We start from the raw sequence: 18,775 nt of genomic DNA, 5'->3' as shown, positions 1-18,775 counted from the left end.
ACCAGGAGGACGATAAGAAAGGGCAAAAACTCGGTGCAGCGAAATCAGTGGCCTTCAACGTGAGCGAGAAACATGACAGAAGGAAGCAGGAAACTGTTTTACAAAGGGGAGCCTCACTAAGGAAACCAACGTCACTAAGGCGAGAAAGAAAACCAAAAGATTTTGAAGGCCTTGAGAGTCTGGTGAAGCTGGACCTCCAATGCTTCCCTCACACAGAACCGCCCACGTGGCTAACACCCGAAAAGCTGAAAAGCCTACAGAACCTCTCCGTTCGAGGTGGAAGACTCCGTCACCTAAATCAGGACGGCGAGGAGAAGTGGAAGGTGGAGACCTTACGTTTGAAGTTCTTGATTGATTTTAAGATGAACTGGAAAGAAATGCTGAAACAATTTCCAGAACTCAAGTATTTGGAGAAAGTTAGATGCCCTCGAATCACATTCTGCCCGTGCGATGCACGTGGAGTGTGGCAAAAATCTCCCAAATCAAGTTGAAAAGTTTGAAGATTTCTACCAGATTTGGCTATGTCCGCATCATCTGCTGCTCTCCATTTTTAATTTTCGGTTCTTGTTTTTGAAAGACTGGAAGTGTGTTCCATTCTCAGTTTCACTTTCTTTTTTTTTTAACTTCTTCGAAAAGCATTGTTGTATTCGACAATTTTGTGCTCTTTATTAATTAAGCTTACCTAAACAAAAACATCTAAGGGTCATTTCCCATAAATATGATAACCTTCACTATTTCAAGTGTAACAAAAAATATATCAAAATAACCTTTTTGATTAAGTGGTTAATACACAATACTTGTTTTTTTTATTAGATTTGAAAAAAAAAAGGAGATTCGAATTTACTATTTAATCAGGAAAATCATACAATAACACATGAATTAAATATTTACGTGCGATGACACTCGTTTATTATTTTTTAAAATAAAAATAATAAAAATATTTATTTATGAAATTCATTTTTTTATTTTAAGAAACTTAATATTAAAATTTTAAATTTTTATAATAAAATGTAATATTTGTATATAAAATGCCAAAAACCAAACCCATCCACACATTAGCATAGGGGCATCTTGATTGGCGGGCCCAACCTCACTGACACGACCGGCGAGTCTAACTCAGCCAATCATCACCTGCCACCTGGCTTTTCCCTTTGTTTTTTCCCTGACTAATAATAAATCGAATTATTGCATAAAATGACAAAATAGTAAGACTTTAAGCATTGAATTTCAAAATATGAAATTAAATAAATAAATTAATAAGCCAAATGACAAGAAACTCCCAAGGGAGTGATTTTGGTTCCCGGAGAGTAGACTGCAGCAACTTGTGAAAGAGACACAGATCTCCTAACAACTCAGAACTCGGAAGCAAGCAACTACATCTCCATGTCTTGCTCTTGCATGTAATGATTCAAACCAAGTACTACATCTTACTAGCGAAAACAGGTGAATCATATCTCACAATTTTACCGACAAATAACGCAATACAAACCCAAATCAAATTCTCAAAGCTCAATCAAATGCAATGGGACTGAAATCTAAACCATAAATTTTGAAGCCAGAATTGTCAAGACCTTACAGGGCTATTATTATTCCCTTTTTTGGCAGCCTTGATTTTACCCATCATATGTGCAGCCCCAGGTAGACCGCCAGATCTCTTCATGAGTTCTTCCATCACATCTTTCGAAGCTGTTGCGTCTTCTGGTGTTGGAAAACCTTCCACCGCATCGGTATATATTAACCAGCAGCTCTTTGGATCAGACAGGGGCAGAAGGCGATGCAAGTTCCTGTCTCCGACCACTTTCTTTGCTGCTTCCTCGGATCTGCTTGTCACGATAACTGCTCCCCCTTTCTCCTTTGGAAGTTCATCGCTAAAGCAAGTGTTCAGAGCGTTATAGCAGCTGTCGATCTCTCCCTCCCCAACATCATCAAGCACGATTAGGTACTTCTTCTCCTTCAATTTCTGGTTAAGTCCACGGAGCAATCCAGGAAGTTCATGTTCATAGGAAATGAGCTCCTCAATGTCCTCTGTAGCTCCAGTATGATCCAACGTTGTTTCGTCGTCAGGCTTCTCCGGCGAGCTTACCCAGATCCTTCGACCGTAGCTACCCTTCACTCTCTCGTTTTTGAGAATCGACTTGCAAAGGGTTGTTTTTCCAACACCGGGGAGCCCCACAACTCCGATTGTCTTGAACGAATTGTCCTCCCCACCCTCGAGAAGCATCATTTCGAGTGACCTCTCATCGTATTCAAAACCCCGAACCTTGGGTGGATAGGAATAAGTCTTGCGAATTTTTCTCGTCTGTGACGAGCTTCCTTCGTCGCTATTGTTTTGGGTTTGGGTAGCCCTCCCATTTGGAGCAGGAGCAGCTGCAGCTGCAGGGTTTTCAGCCTGTTTCTGATCTTTGCTGCTTGACGGATTGTCGCCCCTTGCTGCTGCCTCGAAAAATTTCTCGACGCAGTTGTGAAACTTTCCCTTGCTCGACTTCTCTTCAGATGAAGAAGGCAAATTCCTTTGGTACTTGTCGTACAGGATCTCTATCCGGTCAGAGCCATTTCTGGAACTACGACTTTGCTGTTCACTCGAGTTGGCCATATCCCCTGACAAACCACAATCCTTTAGCTTCCCAAAAATTCAGATTCCTGGTTAAAGTATAACCGAGAATGTGTTTGAAGCAAAGAAACAGAACAGAGGTTCAAGAGAGTTTCATGTTCGAAATGGAATTCGATGTAAAACTCAAAACCCAGCTTCATAGGCATAAGTCAAAAACCCCAAATACCAAGAGGACAGATTAAACAAAGAAGAGAAATAAATGGAAAGATGGAGTATTTTATTACTAAAACAAGAAGACTTTTATGGTCATTGAGGTCTCCGACCTCCTTGTCATTCAAATCATGTCACAAAACTCAACTAAGGTAAATATAAGGTAAAAAAAGGGATAGTAAAAGTTTTTTAATTCAAACCCACTAATGATTTGCATTCTTTATGTGCGATCAAAATTATTGCCATTATCATCTATTGTTCCAAACTTTAGTAAATATTAAACTAGCCCACACCCAGCAGAAGAAAGAGAGGAAAAGGAACAGAAAGGCCTAGCCCGACCCAATCAAACACCCACACGAGAAGAAATTAATGCAAATCCTTGGGCCAGGGCTTAATAGCTAAAAAGACCAGAAAAAGTTACCTCACCATAATCTGTTATGGCAACGAGTCTAATGCAATGCTGCAGCCTGCATGGTTGAATAAAGCAGGTGTGCAAAATCATTCATGAATTGTGCTGCTAATGGTGCTCTTCTTGTTCAGTGTATACCTATTCCACCCAAATTCTAGAAACAAATTGTCATTCAAAAAAATTCTAGTAATAAACAAATACTCATACAAGACAAAACCTTAGAAAACGATTGGAGTTTCTAGTCCTAGAAAGATAAAGCAAAATCAAGTCTTAAATAAGAAGTCAAAAAATTTATAGGGTTTAGGCTAAAAGTTGACTTATTATCATCTACGTCAGCCGAAAATTGGAGAAGTCAAAATTTGGATTCTGAGCCATGAATCATCTCTTGTTCTGATGTACTGGGCTGTGGGGTGGGAAGCCCCAACTGCTTCTGCTTCTGCTTCTGCTTCTGATCAAACGTGGCTGGTGGGAAGCCCCAACTGCTTCTTCCTCTGATCAAGCATCATCCTCTGCTTCAGTTTGCGTATCAGTGCTCATATCAATTGTAAGTAATTTACTTCATGCTTTTTTTTTTTCGTTATATATTACAGTGGAAATTCAAGTTGACAATGATGTTCAACTCACAAACTGATATCACTGTTAATATTCAAAGGTTTTTTTTTATTATTATTATTTTCCTTTTCTTCTCAGTGTCTGGGAAAATGGATCATTACAATATTCAATAAATATATAGAGTGATGTTCCTTTGTAGCTGTGTTATTGGTATTTTGGTCTTCCATTTGAATTTTGTTCATTTATTCATGAATTTCTTTATGGATTGGTTTGTCATTTTTTGTTTTGTAGAGAGCTTGGATTGATTGACGTATTCAACTAGGGTTAAATTTCACATCAAATTGGTTACCTGCTACCACTCCTCTCGGTAGACGACATTGCTGGAATTAAATTATAAGTGATTCACAAATGGCAACTTCTCTGACACAATTTTAACCAGTTAAATATTGTCTCATAATCTGGATTTTTGCTTTATGGAAAAACGAAATCATACTACAGATCATGACCATGAGGGGCCATTAGTTACACCAATTGAAGGAAGAAACAATTAAAAGCTTAGGAAAAATCAACCATGCTTTAAGCAGTTTATCTTGAGTAAGATCAACAACAAAAGTGACAGAGAAAAGGAATCATTGTTGTGAACAGAGAACAAGTTTCTGCCTCCTACAAGAAGAAGCACTTGTTCATGATTGGTTCTTCTTTTTCTTGTGTTTTCTCAGATAGACCATTTGATTCTCGCAAAGAGCTTCGACAGCTAGAGTCTTTTTATCTTTGCCGCAGTCTGCTGATCCAAATGTTTTCTCCGAGACATCAACCGTGCAACTCTCCTTCCCAACACAAATCTGCAAGAAAGGAATTACTTGTTTAATTACTTTATTTAATAAGTGAATTATGGAAAAATATATGATAAGCATCTTGATGCCAAGAAAACAGTCTAATCCACCTTTTCCAAAGCAGTCAGACTTCCTTCTGCCTCACAGGAACCTTTTTTCAATGAGCCGCATCTTCCCTTTGGGTTACCATAGCTTGCGAATTTTATCTTCGAGATGACATTTCCTCCATGGCATGATAGTTCCAATAAGCTGCCTTCATTTGCGTTTGCACAGATTGAACCCGTCGTTACGGTCTGGAAAGACACTTGTGAAGGATCTCCACCAATTTCCTCAAATAAAACCAAAAAGTTGGTGCCGGGAGTAAAGAATGATCTTGGAACATGGTACCTGATACAAAAAATTAATATTTACATGTTTAGTTCTAGATTTTGGAACTAACTATTCGTTAACTTATAGATTGAATGATGGAAATTATACCATCTTTGAGAAGGATTGCCACAGTTTGACAAACATTTTTGCTCTTTGTAAGCCCCACGATAATCGCATTCATCACTGCAGCCATTGTTATCAGCAATTTGTGCGGGCCAGAAGCGGCCGATGCTGTTTCCATTTATCCAGGCGTGCCCCTTGCCCATTCCCATTAAATCCAACACCACAGGGTCTTTTCCTGACGGAGCTTTGAATGCGGTCTAGACACAACATCATCCAAAGATTTTTAAAATTACGGTTCACATTGACTCAAAAAAATTCTATTACAAAAAAAAAACCAGAATTGTTAACCAAAGTGCTGACGTGAATTTATCAAGTACCTTGTACCAAGTCATAGGCCTGCCAATGGGAAGTTCTTCTGATGTCCTCCACAGTCGACGATTACGTGAGTTTGGTTTATAAAGTTTTTTGGCTTCACCATGCAATCCAACCTTCGTCCAAGAGGGCAAAAAGGAGTGAGTATTCAATCATATTTTGTATCAAACTTACTTTCGAGAGTTACCTTATAATTCCAGGCATTTGATGACAAATCTATGGAGTTATTCCCTACGTCAATCAATCCAACTGGTCCTGTTACTCCCTCTGGTCCCAAATCAAAATGATCTCCATAGTTCTGCTCCGGTTATAGTAAGAACAAGCAAAAAAGAATTCGTTAAGAATAGGTCAGCGTTTGGAATTGCTAGTTAAAAGTTTACAAGAATTTAAGGTACCTACCTGCAGCCCAACTGTGACACTGAGCAGAGTTATATTGTTTCTCCCAGGTACTAGTGAAACTGGGTTTCTGAGCTGAAACGAGTACCCTGATTTAGTGCCTGTAGAATGCCCAAAACAAAAGATAAAAATTCTGATTAGCTAGACCTGTGGTACTAACCACTTGAAAACCAGAATACATTTGTTTGCCTTAGATATGGTAAGAAATTACCGATCAGCCTCCCATTCACATAAGCATGAACGACTTGGCCAGATGAATTTGCAAATATAGTCCCCTCATTAAAGGATGTTCCGTTGATGTCAACACTTTGTTACATAAAGAGGAATGGAAACAGATAAGTCTGTGTACCATTACCAACAAACTGAAGTGAACTCCATAGTTACTAGACGATGTATTTTGGGACTTACCTAGTCATATACCACAAGTAGTCGCTACGATCATCAGATGCTCTTTTTTGTTCAAGAAGAGTATCAGCACTGAATGTGCCTTTTCCTTCGAGGGTGTCTCTCATGGGTTCGAGAGTCCACTTCCAGTTGAATTGAGCAGATTTATCTTCATCATCGATCTGTTTCTTTACCTTGACAGAGGTCTGAGTGTTAACCTGTGGACAATTCAACAAAAAAAAGACTGTCAACCTATTCAGCTTATTTCGTTTCAAGCACATATAAGCATGAAGCTATACTAGCATTTTTACCTTTGCAGAGTTGTAAATCTCCTTCTTGCAGGCACCAAGAATACTAACAGACCAAGCCGGTACAAAGTGCATGCCATCATCTTTCAAGTCAACGTTTGCATCTTTGTTGTTGTTAACATTGCTCAAGAAACAGAATCTCTCCCCAGTTTGACCGTCTGTAAATGTGGTCACCTGGTAACAGGTTGAAACTCATGTCAGATATTTCATTTTGTTCTGAATTTACAAGGTCTAGAGTTTCATGAAAACTTCTGTCACTCACCTGAATCCCATCACCAGAATCCTTTGTTTCTGATGTGCCATTAGTGAGAAACTTCTCCCCAACTTTAAGAGCTTCATGGAGTTGTTTGAGATGGCCCCATTTTGGCTGGTTAAAATTTCCTGAAAATGGGAAACCAATTTTTTCCACAAGACTTGGTTATTGGAACCAATATTAACTAGCAAATTTTCCTGAAAGTATCATCACTTAACTTACCGTATTCATCGAGTGGAGCATTGTAATCATATGATGTTGTGATATATGGTCCACCAGATGTGCGTCCGAAGTTTGTTCCTCCATGATACTGTATTTGTTTCAAAAAGATAAAGGAGTAAAGAAGCAGCAGATATCACATGAAAGCTGGTTCAACAAGAAACCCGAGGTCTAACCATATAATAATTTATCAACACTCCGCCAAGTTGGTAAAAGCGAGCAACTGAAAATGCTAAATCTTCTGCAGTTCTGTAAGGGTCTTTTTGGCCCCATTTCTTGAACCTACATTGAACATAATGAATTGAGGAATAAATCAAGTGCAACCAGAAAATAGAAAGAAACCCAAAGAAAAAGATGAAAGTGATTGAATACCATCCGGTCCAGTTCTCAGTAAACATTTTGGGGCTCTTTTGATTGTTTGGCTTGAACTGATCGCAGTAAAACCCATTGCATGTGTTGATCTGTAGAGGAAAAAACAAACATTCAGACCATTTTAAAGTAAATTAAAAAAAAGGAACAAAACAAGAGCCAAAATGAATACCATGGGCTGTGGAGCATCACCCTGCTGGCACATAATCCATGGCACTCCAACATTCTGGGCTACTGCCATTTCCGCACTCCATTTGACGTATTCTTTCCCTTTTTCCTTATATTTATCCATAACATTCCCATACTCGTTCTCAATCTGTGCCAAAATGATAGGTCCTCCTTGTGGGGCAAACAGATTTGCTTCTTTGCACATTTCCACAATCTTGGTTGTGAAAATTTGCATTTCTTTCTACATTTGAAAGACAAAAAAGTGTTTGAAAACCAGATGTTCTTATATTTTCTTTCTTCTTTCTATTTTTGTTTTTCTAATGTAAAGTGAATAAAAGGGGTAATAAAAGTCGGGACCTTGTATATTTCATTATTTGTCCTTAATTCGATTCCGTCAATATTGTGTAGCCACACAGGGAAGCCCCTGCACAAATCATAAAGAATCAGTACCAAAGGATGTAAACCAATTTGTTTTTCTTCAGCAGAAGCTATGCAATGTATCAGTTGAAAGAAGAAAAACTTTACCCATAGTTCCATTCAGCACAGACGTAAGGGCCTATTCTCAAAATTCCATAGAGTCCAGCCTTATGAACTAGCTTGAAAAACTTTATGAAGTCCAGATTTCCCTTGAAATTATACTGTTTTTAACAGATGAAAACAAGTTAAGCATCGGCAGATCAGTGCCTGATAATTCTTTAAACATATAGGAGTTTAAAGGAAGAACAAATGATCACTCGACGGGGGCGAGGCTCATGAGCGTTCCAGAAGATATATGTCTCGATAGCATTCAGGCCTCCATCCTTGGCTTTCTTTATCAGGTCTGGCCACATCTGTGAAGTAAAGCATACAAAGAGGGTAAACAAGACGTTTCCATTGTAACTAAAGATTCAAATCATCCATGGAAACAAATAAAAATAAAAAGAATTCGGATACCTCTGGGGTACTACGAGGGTAGTGGATTGCACCAGAAAAAATAAGCTTTCGTTCCCCATCGATGATCATGGCATTGGCATCATAATCAACCTGTATTGCTGAGCTTGTGCACAGCAGAGCTAAACCAGCAACGAGAATCCAAGAATTCCACATATTTGCAGCTGAAAGTGATTTTCTGATTCATTGGAAAGCCAGTTATTTATAAACCATATAGAAGGATATACATCCTCATGTGAACTGGATATCTTCAACATATTTAAATTTAAACAACTCATCATCCGAAAATTTTCCATGTATAGCCAAACTTTATCCTCGGAACTCTATCCTAATATTAAATTTTGATTCTTTTTAAGGTCAAGTTTACCAGGCACAAGCAGCAAAATCCAGCTTGACAATCGCCTTTTGTAGGTTGTAGTAACAAAGTCTTAAGCTTCACAACATGAACATTAAACCATGCATTGTCCAGATAAAATTCAGTTCCAACAATCTTTGCTGGAAAAGTCCTAATTTTTCTCACGATACATGTCATGGGGTATTCCCTTTTTTTATGACTTCTAGGCAAAGAGTTGGTGCACAATAGTATTCTGTTACCTTATTTATAGCTTTTCCCATTACCAAGTATAAAGCATTCCTCCTAAAAATAGAATACTAAGTACCCAAAACTCTGGCTCTATGATTTTTGTTTTATTTTCTTACATAGAATATTGTTTCTTCATCGTCTCTATGTTCTTCTCTAGCTTGGGTTTAAAGGAAGAAAAGATAAATTTAATTCTTTAACTGCAATTACCTGAAAAATTATAGCAAGTTTGAATTCAAATCATACTTTGACTGTATCTCTTTTTGTATTTAAACCTTTTAGTATTTATCTTGTCATGTATCCTCATATTATCTCCTCCTTTAATCAATACATTTGAATGCAATACAAGGAATTAAGAAACCTTCTCATTCAATTTTCATCTATTTTTAAATTCTTGATAGGCTTAACTTTTAAGTTCTTAAATCTTTCGTCACTTTTGTAACATAATTTTGTATGATTATTAAATGAATTTATATTCGATGCACAGTTTATATATAAATTCTATACATTATTAATTAAATAAAAAATAATTAGTATTAATTAATGTCAATTACTTTTTCTCAAATCAAATTAAAGCTATCTCTGCCCTCATGGAATATTGTTCCATTATTTTTGGCCTCTATTCTGATCAATTTCTCACTCTGTTTCATTTCTCAAATAGAACATGATGCAACTCAATTGCCTGGGTCATAACATTGCTTAATTTTCACTCTTTTATTTCTGTTTTTCTTTTGGATTATAAAAAGCCATCATGAAGCACGTTTCCCTAGTTTCCACTTTCCACTTTGTCACTGCCTAGGTCCCTTAGGAAAGAAAAAAGCTTGTGGGATATGTAAATTTCAACTTAGATAGTAAACTTGAAATGAATTTATAAAAAATAAATTAATGTATTTAAATATTCAATATTTTAACACTATACATAATAACATTTCCATATATTGTATCATATTTGATTTAGGTATTATACTTTCACTTTATTATTATATTAATTTTAAATATACATATATATATATATATCAGGAAACAGTGAAATTAAAAAATACATATTTGTAAAGGACTTTCTTACAAAACATTACGTAAAAAAATTAAAGACTTGTCTTGTTTTTAGTTTCTTTACTAATTTTTTACTACTACTAAATTTTCGGATTTAAGAAAAAAAATTCTGGCATAAATGAGAATGGCTTTTTCCACGTGTTAACACATACAGCGGGTAGCACGCAGCGTCCATGACCCAACAAATTTGAAAATTTACCGCAAAATTTTGAAAAAAATAAAAGCCCGGCACCACAAAAATGGTTCGAAGACCGATCGAAGTTGAAACCCAAATCGTCTGGCCGCGAAGGGAAAATGCAGAAGAGAAGGAATCAAAGATCGCCGTTGCCGATGGCTTCTCCTGCTCTGGAGGAAAACGATTCTCCGCTGGAATTAACCATTTTCAAGAAGAGGAAGAGGAATATAGCTAACGCTTCGTGTTCGAATTCGGCTTCTGCTGCTTTCTTCAATCTGCAATCAACACCGCCCGATCGCAAAACCCTAACCACCATCTCCGAACTCAAGCAGTTGGCGTCTTCTCGATTGGAGGATATAAAGCGGAGCCTCATCGATCGTTCTCACTCTGAGATTCTCAAGGATCTCGAAGCCTCTCACTCTCGCCTCCACAAGCGTTTCAAGGTCTCTCTCTCAGCTCTGTTTGATTATTTTCATGCAATTAGGGAAATTTTGTAAGAATTAGTGTTTATTGTATTCCTATTTTGACAGATCCAGACACAGGCATGCCAGCAAGCGATGGACGAAGCTGAAGGGGAATGCAAGAAGATGTCAGAAAAGATCAACGGTAGTCGAGAAGCAATGAAGGTTAATCTTCCTACTCTGCATTAAGCAGAAATTAATCCTATTTTAGAATGTTCTTGACCTCCTTTCCAATTCCAAGACGTTTTTCTGTTCTTTTTAAAACTGTAATCTTTGTTCAGGCTACATATGCAGAATTCATGGCAGATGCACAAGCGACAGCTTCTCGTGGTATTTTCATGCTACTTCTCTTTACCCATTTTAAGTGTTTCAAGTCTTTATGACAGCCTTAATAGATTTTAGACAAGGTTTAAAAAATTTGGGAACCCAATGAAGAGTTTATAACAGATTGGAAATTACAGCTTCTGGTTTTGGTTAGGTTGCTTATGAGTCAGTGGATCATTCATCAAGTCTGAATTATACAAATTTATTCTTCAATTATGGAAGTCAAGTAAAACCCATTGATCTAGAAGTAATTAAGCCAATGATATGTCACATGTTCCATTTTACACTTTGAATTCTGATAATTTTCATCATTTATCGCCCATTTGTATTGCTGTCAGTTTGCAAAACATCCATTTCGGAGCTTTCAAAGTCCTTTGAAAAAGGAATTGACAATCTCCGCACTCAATTTGGAATCCCAAGCTAGAACTACTTCTGAAAGGCATTTCCTCTGGATTTTCTGGTACTTTCACCATTGATGTTCTCTTTCTCATATTCGTTTTCTCATTTTTAATTCCATGAATGATGAATCTTCTTAAAAAAAATATTGCACCCCAACACAACATCCTAATTTGGGATCCATTGTATGAAAAGATCATGGAATTTGGTAATTGTGAAGAAAATGAATTTGACACCAAAAAAAAATGAAAGGTATGTGTGTGTTTGTGCCTTTTTTGTAATTTTTTTTTTAATTTTTGTGCAGATATCTTTTAGTTTCCTCTCAAATTTTTTTCTAATGTATCTGTATTAAACTGTGATTTTCAGGTATTGATGATAAACAATCGGGCTTATGGAAGGTTTCTGTAATTAGCAGAGTATTGAAAAACGACTGTTGGGTAAATACTACCACTAATGTTGTCGTCATAGCTGTTTCTGTTTTGAAAGGTGTAAGCTTAGCTAGAACAGATAAAAACATGAAGTTGTACCTTGTTAGTTGTTCAATTTGTTCATCTGAAATAGCTGTTACGACTTTGTAACTCTGAATTCCATGAACAATTCTACCTGGACTGGACAGTTTGAGGTCTTGATTACTAATATTGTCTGATTGCTCCATAGGCCTCCATGAATTATATGCAGATGAACATTTTATTGATTCGATCATTGTTTAACATAAAGAGTGAATTGAAATAATTGAATAAATCAAACTATCTGATTAAAATTGAAATAGGACAAATTACATCGAATTAACTGAATTTAATCGGTTTTGATTGATCAATACTCATCCTTAACTATTCCTTTCTATGTTTTTGTATTGTATTCAAAGTAATTCCTTATTAACTAACCAATCATCGTTCGCCATTTGAGTTTAAGGTTTTTATCTTCAAGGTTTTGTCAGAAAGCTCAATAGAAATGCCCAAGCTATGACTGATGGGCTTTTGCGGATGGGCTGACTCCAGGTCTTCCGTGAAATTTTGATATTTGAAGGCTCAAGCCCATGACCAACCCGAAGCAAAATCACACATGTAAAACAACCTTATCGTACTGGCCAAAAGGGGAGGGAAATGCAAAACACAACCTTATCGCTTCTTGCCTCTCTGGTAACTGGTAAGAAGAGTTTCTGGATGGGGCTCTGTCGGGTTGAGTTTCTGAATTTAGCAACTACCTAATAGGATTTGGTAGCAGTGTTGATTTCTCATTTGCGGTTTGCTATCTGCGCGAACTTCGGAAGAGACTTAAGAAAAGTGAAGTAGCTGCCAGAAGTGAATGGCAGGTGTGCCACTGTCATCTTTGTCCTGCCTGTACAAGGTATGTTTGCTGTCAATCAGACTCTCTGTTTCCGAACTGGTTTGCCACTTAAAACCTTGCTGATTATGAGGTTTAACCATGAAAATGCCCCTCGTTTCCGTCTTGATTTGATTCTAGAGTTGGGTTGCATTTTCATTCATTCATGAATCTGTCAGGTGTTTCAGTATAATCCTTACAAAATGTTTGTTGTGCTTCATCTGATTTCTTCTTAATGTTTGATCTGTGTTATTCTTTTCCTTTTTTCCTTTTCTGTAATTTAGATTACGATGATGCCCAACTTTTTTCCCCCTGAAATGATACATGCTGAAGTTCTACATCATCCCTAGTCACAATTGGTTTGTGGAATATTTTATGTATGCATGTTATCAGGGTAAATGAAACTTAATGAAACCTTATTGGCTTGAGCTTTCTGTACCTAAAACAAATTGGACTCAGGTTCATTCCTTGTATATTCTGGTTGAGTACCGTTGTTGCCTACAAAACATGTACAGTTCATCATTGATGTTTTATGGTGAACAAGATCCTTAAGTTCTGTCCTTAGAAGTCCTTGGTTTGCCAAATATTCTTCAGTTTGATAGTAATCAATCTGATATGCAATATGCACGTCGTTTTTCGCAGATTGACCATGGTAATGAGAAGTCGACTTTGGTGTGTAAGCTTTGCAGACATGTACAGATAAATGACTGCCTTAAAGTGGAGAAAACCATGGAATCCTCTTCATTTACGGGAACCACTGCCTTAAAACCATCATCGTTGGTTTTTCCCATTATAAAAATTTGCCAATTTCCAGTTACAAAACATCCCCAAAATCAAGCTCGATCATTATACTTGGTACCCCTATATGCCACCTTGAACAGCCCAAGAGGCTTTGGACCCCCACCAAAGAAGAATAAGAAGACAAAGAAGTCGAAGAGTGGTGATGTCAAAGAAGAAGAAGAAGATGATGATGAAGCAGAAGAAGAGTTTGAACCGGAGGCAGGCGTAATACCGGAGATAGTGACCAACAGGATGATCGGCAGAATGGGTTACTCAGTTGGAATCCCACTGTTCATAGGGCTCCTGTTTTTCCCATTCTTCTACTATGTCAAGGTTGTTTTAAAAATTGATGTCCCAACATGGGTGCCCTTCATTGTTTCCTTCTTCTTCTTTGGGACTGCCCTGTTAGGGGTGAGTTATGGCATTGTGTCCTCTAGTTGGGATCCATTGAGGGAAGGCTCACTCTTAGGATGGAACGAGGCTCAGAAGAACTGGCCCGTTTTTTGGCAATCGATTTGGGGTGGATCACGTAAGAAGTAGTACAATACTCCTGTTCTGATGCCTCTGATACTTTCTCCTTGATGTTTTTTATTCTCAAACAGTAAAGTAACTTTTAATGAAGTTGAACCTGTAAAATTCACATTCTTATGTGCAGAAATCTATATATTTTTGGAATGGAGCTATGTCTCGTACTTTGGAGGAGCATCTTAAGGTGGACTGGCTGCCAAAAGGAATGCAGCAAGATAGTCCCCTGGTTCTACTGTTCTTTTTACCTCTCTACTTTTTGGGAATTGTCCTAGGCCTGCTCAGAATCTCTCTCAGCCTACCAACCTTGACCCAAATCTGTGCTGCATGGTGCTTATCTACTTATAGTAATATGTTATAATTGGGTCTTTTCTTCTCCAAATTCCTCTTCTTTTCGTCCTATGTTTCTTGTCTTGATCAGGCCCATGGACACTAACCTGCAAGAAAGAAATCAAAGAATCTAGGTTGCTTGCTTCCAATTCAATTTATCATGAGTAAAACGCTGTATCAATAGTACTTTTTGTTGCGTTACCAGATAATTGCTTTACCAATTCAATGTTAATTGCTGGACAATTTCCAATGTACAAAATGAGACCAGCAGGGTTGAAATTATTCCCCCAGAAATTCTGTTTCTCCAAGCATGAAAAAAGGCTTCTTTTAGTGAAGGGTACAGTACCGATAGCCTTTATTTTGTTGCGTCCATTGATTAAATTTGAAATAAAGGAACATTTTCTGGAGCTATCCTGTTAAAAGAGATGCAGGCAGCTTGAAATTCCAATTCCCTTTGAAGCTTTTCCTTGCCATCCTCAGGGAAACCTTGCCCCTGTACTTTTTCCGACCTAAGTTCAACTTTAATGGGCCATATGAGTATGGGCTTCGAATCAACACAAGCCAAGCTAATGATTGCCAGGGGGCAGATCAGTGATTGTGCTGATTCTTTCCAATTCTTTTGTTTTTCCCTTTTGGATCTCAAAGAGACAACATCATTTTTAAAAGATAGATTACGCAATCTTGGCACCGGGGATGAATAACACCATGAAGAAGCAAGCTTCCTAGGATCTGCCCTCGTACCATAACCTACATACGCAAAGCCAGAATCAGGTGCTGGGAGATGTTTTAAAGAAAAAATAAAAAATTTGCCTATGGTTTAAAACCCAAAACAGTGAAGTTGGTCTCTTCTTTTAACATGGGGCAAGAAGATGTTTTTGATCTGGAACCAGAAATCAAAAGAAACATGTGTAATTAAAGTAATCAAACATTGGAAAGAGGGAAAGAGTTGGGAGATTGAGATAGATTAGATCTACTTTAGAATGGATCACTGAATGGCTTTATAATCACTTTTCAAAGTACATCCCTAACGTTTAAACGAGACCCTTCCCATCCCCATTTCCCACCCGTACCTTTCCTCTTCTGCTATATTTTCAAATGCAGCAAACAGTAACAATTGGTGGGTTTTCTCTATATAATTAGTTGGAGTCATATCTAAACTGTCTCAAACTTTGGGGGTTTTTTCTGTATTCTGCCTTGAGTTTGATGTCAGGTCTCATTGCTGTTTGAATATCTGAAATGGGTGTTCAAAATCAGGAAATGATAAGGTTTCCTCTGATGCTACATGAACATGAACATACAGATATAACACGATTGGATATCTGTCTTTACATGCATAGAGAGTAGATAAAGAGAGACGTGAAAAAATCACAAAGTTGTAATTAAAAGTGATGGATGATACTTTGAAATTGCTTCAAAACCAAACAAATGGGAGGGCTGAAGGGAAGGGGGGTTGGGATTGGGAGGGAATGACAGTGGCTTTGGACCTTGACTATGCTTTTCTTGCTTAAGAAGATCTTGTAAGAACCTCTTTAACCAAAAGCTTAGCAGCCCATGTCTTGCCATGTGGCATCTCATCTCATTAGGGGGGGGGGAATGCATATTAAAGAGTAAAGAAGATGGGGAGAGAGAGATTGAGCTTAGCCTCAAAAGAAGACTGTTGCTTGCCTGGCAGTCTAGAGGAGAAAGGGATTTGCATTGCGTTGTTTTGTTGTCCCTCTATTCCAAGCATTCTTTGCTTAAAGACAGGTTAGCCTCAGGAATAAAGCTAAGGACAAAAACAGTGTGGTTAAAGTTAAAGCACACTGATACTGCCACACATACACACACCCCTTGCCCATAATGCCAAAGCAGCAAATAGCAACCATTGCTGACAACAGACAATAGCCAGTTAACATTTCTCTGGGTTAAAAGCCCTGCCCTATCTGTGCCACAAAAAATGAAACAGTTCCCAAAGGATTAGTGACCGGTCACAGCCGGTTTAGTCAGTGACCAAATGTCTACTTGAAGTACAATAATCTCTGAACATTAAGGGAAGGAAGAGGAGGGGAAGGTTTCTCGAGCTGCAGGCCGCGGCCATTGCTCAGACAAGTGAGACAAACAAGCATCAACCCAAACCAAAGGGTCCTTTTCTCTTCTTTCTTTTAAATTTATTTCAGGTTTCTTACAATTCTTTTTGTTATGTTTTCTTGACGAGATCGGAGATCTTCCTATATTCCAATTTGGATTTGTAACAGTATTGATTCCTTCACCTCCAGCGCAACCATGTACCTCTTCCCTTCAGTCTGATTGGACCATGCATGCACTCTGAAACCCCTTCTTTCCTCTATAATAATAAAAAGAAAATTACTAGAATCCCATAATTTAATACATAACCCGGTGTGAGACCCTGTCCCCCTACACATTCTGATTGAATGTACTCGGCCTGCTTAAAACGTCATAATCTATGCAACAGGGCATGCAGGTTAACGCCATGCCCAACCCAACCTACAACATTCGAAATTAAACATTCATTTGAATAAATTAATTTGGCTTTTCAAAGGTTTCCATGTGCACCTAGCTACTAGGCCTAAACTTAACACTAACCCCTCCCAATGATTCTAAGCTCGATGGTTGTAAACTTTTTTCCCATCACTTTTCAGCAAAAGGTTTTCATTGTCCTGCATAATCCCACGTATTCATATGGAAAAAAAAAAAAAAGCAAAGGAAATTCTTTTTTTTTTTTAAACCTTTCCTCTTATAAGTCTAAACGTTATTAGGTATTACCAAATGATTGGTCAAGAAAATCCAGCCAGGAGTCGCCATTTCCGACCAATTTTCTAGTAGATTCGATTGGCAACAACATCTAAGCCTGGCATAGGAGAGTGTTAGAATATCCACTTTTAAAATCTGTTGTTTAGGCTGTAAAAGAGGAAAGGATCTTCAAAAAGAGATTTGGCAAAATTGAATAACACAATTTCACTTAAAATGGCGTCCCCTTCTTTTCCTTTTTTCTTTACGCCTTAATGGGAGGCCAGGGAAAGAGAGAGTTTGCAAGTGGGAGGCACCATCCTTCAATTAATAAAAATCATTGATATCCTCTTTAAGGACAATAATCTCTTAAAGGTGAATTTGACATTCTTGTTTTCTACCTATTGGCTACCTATAACTAAAATTCAAAGGATCTTGACTCGAATTTATAAGTAAATATATATATATATATATTCAATTTCAAAATTTCTCATAATACAATGCATACTTAATTCAAAAAATGAAACATTAATTATAAATAAATATATATATTATCAATCAATAATTTACACACATGCACATGGAGAATAAATGAAAGTAGGGACGAGATCACAAACCAAATTCCGTTGCGCTTTCATCATCATTAATTTATGAAAATTAGTGAAACAAGTTTTAAATATCGTACTTCATTTCTTATTTAGTGTCTAACACGACAACGGATTGATAAATTTATAATTAATTAATCACGTAAAAGAAAAACGAGTTAAATTCTACCTTCAACTTATACTATATATATATTACAAATATATAATTAAGTTGAATATGAAATTTTGGTTTTAATTTCTTTCAACTTTAACAAATTGATTACTAGTATACAGAAGTCTTCTCTTAATAACGTGTTGTTATATATTTTGCAAATACATTAAAGAACTAAGACCCATTATTATTTATTAGGTTGCTTCCATTCATAATTATATAATACAATGTAACACCTAATATAACTTATACATTTAGATTGAATCATGATTGGCCTTTTCATTAAGATATTTTGGTAGATGTATCTAAGAAATTATAATTATTACAAAGGTTGCACTCTGTATAAATTATGTTTAAATTATTAAAAAAATTCATAAATTATATCCATTAATATAATTTGATTTTTATTTTTTATAATATCTAAATAAGTTATCATCTTTTAATTTTTATTCACATAAACTTTTAATCTTAAAAAAATATATTAACAATCATGAAATTTAATGCTAATTGATATTTTTTATTCATATGACTTGACTTGATGAAAAAATCATGTAACTCATTTCACATTATTTATCAGGATATAAGTTATGTTTGGTATGTTAATTGATATTAAATTTGATGATTATTAATTTTTTTATTATGATTAAGAGTTTAAGTAGGCATAATTTAAAATAATTTTTTTTTTAAATATAATGAAACAAAAATAGTAACGTAAATAGACACTTATACGGTGTCTTTCGCATTGTGAATCAAAAGAGTGTAATCTGAGGAAATGCTTTTAGGATAAACCAATGATGGGATGGTTCATCACGCATCACTCATCATCAGCAGTCAAAACTGTGATGATGAAATCCCAGCCATCGAGTGCCCTCGTTGGAATTACACCCAACCATAACCCGCCACGTACCCTACTTCCGGTACACGAGATCCCGGTCCTTTCTTGCATCAGCAAAAACACA

General features: G+C 36.8%; 4 protein-coding genes across 6 annotated transcripts; 2 read left to right on the top strand and 2 right to left on the bottom strand.

Moving 5' to 3' along the window:
* Positions 1-1,195: 1,195 nt before the first annotated feature.
* On the bottom strand, positions 1,196-2,848 carry LOC149527682 (P-loop containing nucleoside triphosphate hydrolases superfamily protein). The gene has a single exon (XM_089784450.1). The coding sequence runs from the start codon at positions 2,591-2,593 to the stop codon at positions 1,565-1,567; it is 1,029 nt and encodes a 342-aa protein (XP_089640576.1). The 5' UTR covers positions 2,594-2,848; the 3' UTR covers positions 1,196-1,564.
* A 1,338-nt stretch (positions 2,849-4,186) lies between these two features.
* On the bottom strand, positions 4,187-8,542 carry LOC110410690 (beta-galactosidase 7-like). Its single transcript, XM_021420526.2, has 18 exons — positions 8,390-8,542; positions 8,191-8,286; positions 7,982-8,094; positions 7,814-7,880; positions 7,461-7,697; positions 7,292-7,380; positions 7,096-7,201; positions 6,923-7,010; positions 6,710-6,828; positions 6,451-6,621; positions 6,164-6,357; positions 5,967-6,061; positions 5,759-5,856; positions 5,547-5,657; positions 5,365-5,475; positions 5,033-5,244; positions 4,666-4,942; positions 4,187-4,564 (listed from the first exon to the last, which is right to left on the bottom strand). Exons 1-18 carry the CDS (start codon positions 8,540-8,542, stop codon positions 4,406-4,408), a joined length of 2,496 nt encoding a protein of 831 aa, XP_021276201.2. The 3' UTR covers positions 4,187-4,405.
* A 1,743-nt stretch (positions 8,543-10,285) lies between these two features.
* LOC110417386 (uncharacterized) lies at positions 10,286-12,049 on the top strand. Of its 2 annotated transcripts, XM_021429727.2 has the most exons (5): positions 10,286-10,637; positions 10,725-10,820; positions 10,937-10,985; positions 11,318-11,439; positions 11,742-11,878. In XM_021429727.2, the coding sequence occupies exons 1-4, from the start codon at positions 10,314-10,316 to the stop codon at positions 11,401-11,403; spliced, it is 555 nt and encodes a 184-aa protein (XP_021285402.1). In that variant the 5' UTR covers positions 10,286-10,313; the 3' UTR covers positions 11,404-11,439; positions 11,742-11,878. The 2 variants fall into 2 exon arrangements, with proteins under 2 accessions (XP_021285402.1, XP_021285393.1); XM_021429718.2 differs by lacking the exon at positions 11,318-11,439 and having other exon boundaries at positions 11,742-12,049.
* A 426-nt stretch (positions 12,050-12,475) lies between these two features.
* On the top strand, positions 12,476-14,782 carry PAM68 (PAM68-like protein (DUF3464)). 2 transcript variants are annotated; one of them, XM_021429700.2, is made up of 3 exons: positions 12,476-12,722; positions 13,341-14,007; positions 14,134-14,780. In XM_021429700.2, exons 1-3 carry the CDS (start codon positions 12,681-12,683, stop codon positions 14,187-14,189), a joined length of 765 nt encoding a protein of 254 aa, XP_021285375.1. In that variant the 5' UTR covers positions 12,476-12,680; the 3' UTR covers positions 14,190-14,780. The 2 variants fall into 2 exon arrangements, with proteins under 2 accessions (XP_021285375.1, XP_021285381.1); XM_021429706.2 differs by having other exon boundaries at positions 12,478-12,722; positions 13,341-14,782.
* The last annotated feature ends 3,993 nt before the right edge of the window (positions 14,783-18,775 follow it).

Source organism: Theobroma umbraticum, unplaced genomic scaffold (assembly GCF_002168275.2).
Source record: "Theobroma umbraticum cultivar Fairchild unplaced genomic scaffold, ASM216827v3 scaffold_30.0, whole genome shotgun sequence".
Classification (NCBI taxonomy): Eukaryota; Viridiplantae; Streptophyta; class Magnoliopsida; order Malvales; family Malvaceae; genus Theobroma; species Theobroma umbraticum.
Note: the sequence above shows the minus strand (reverse complement) of the source record. Positions and strands in the feature narration are given on the sequence as shown.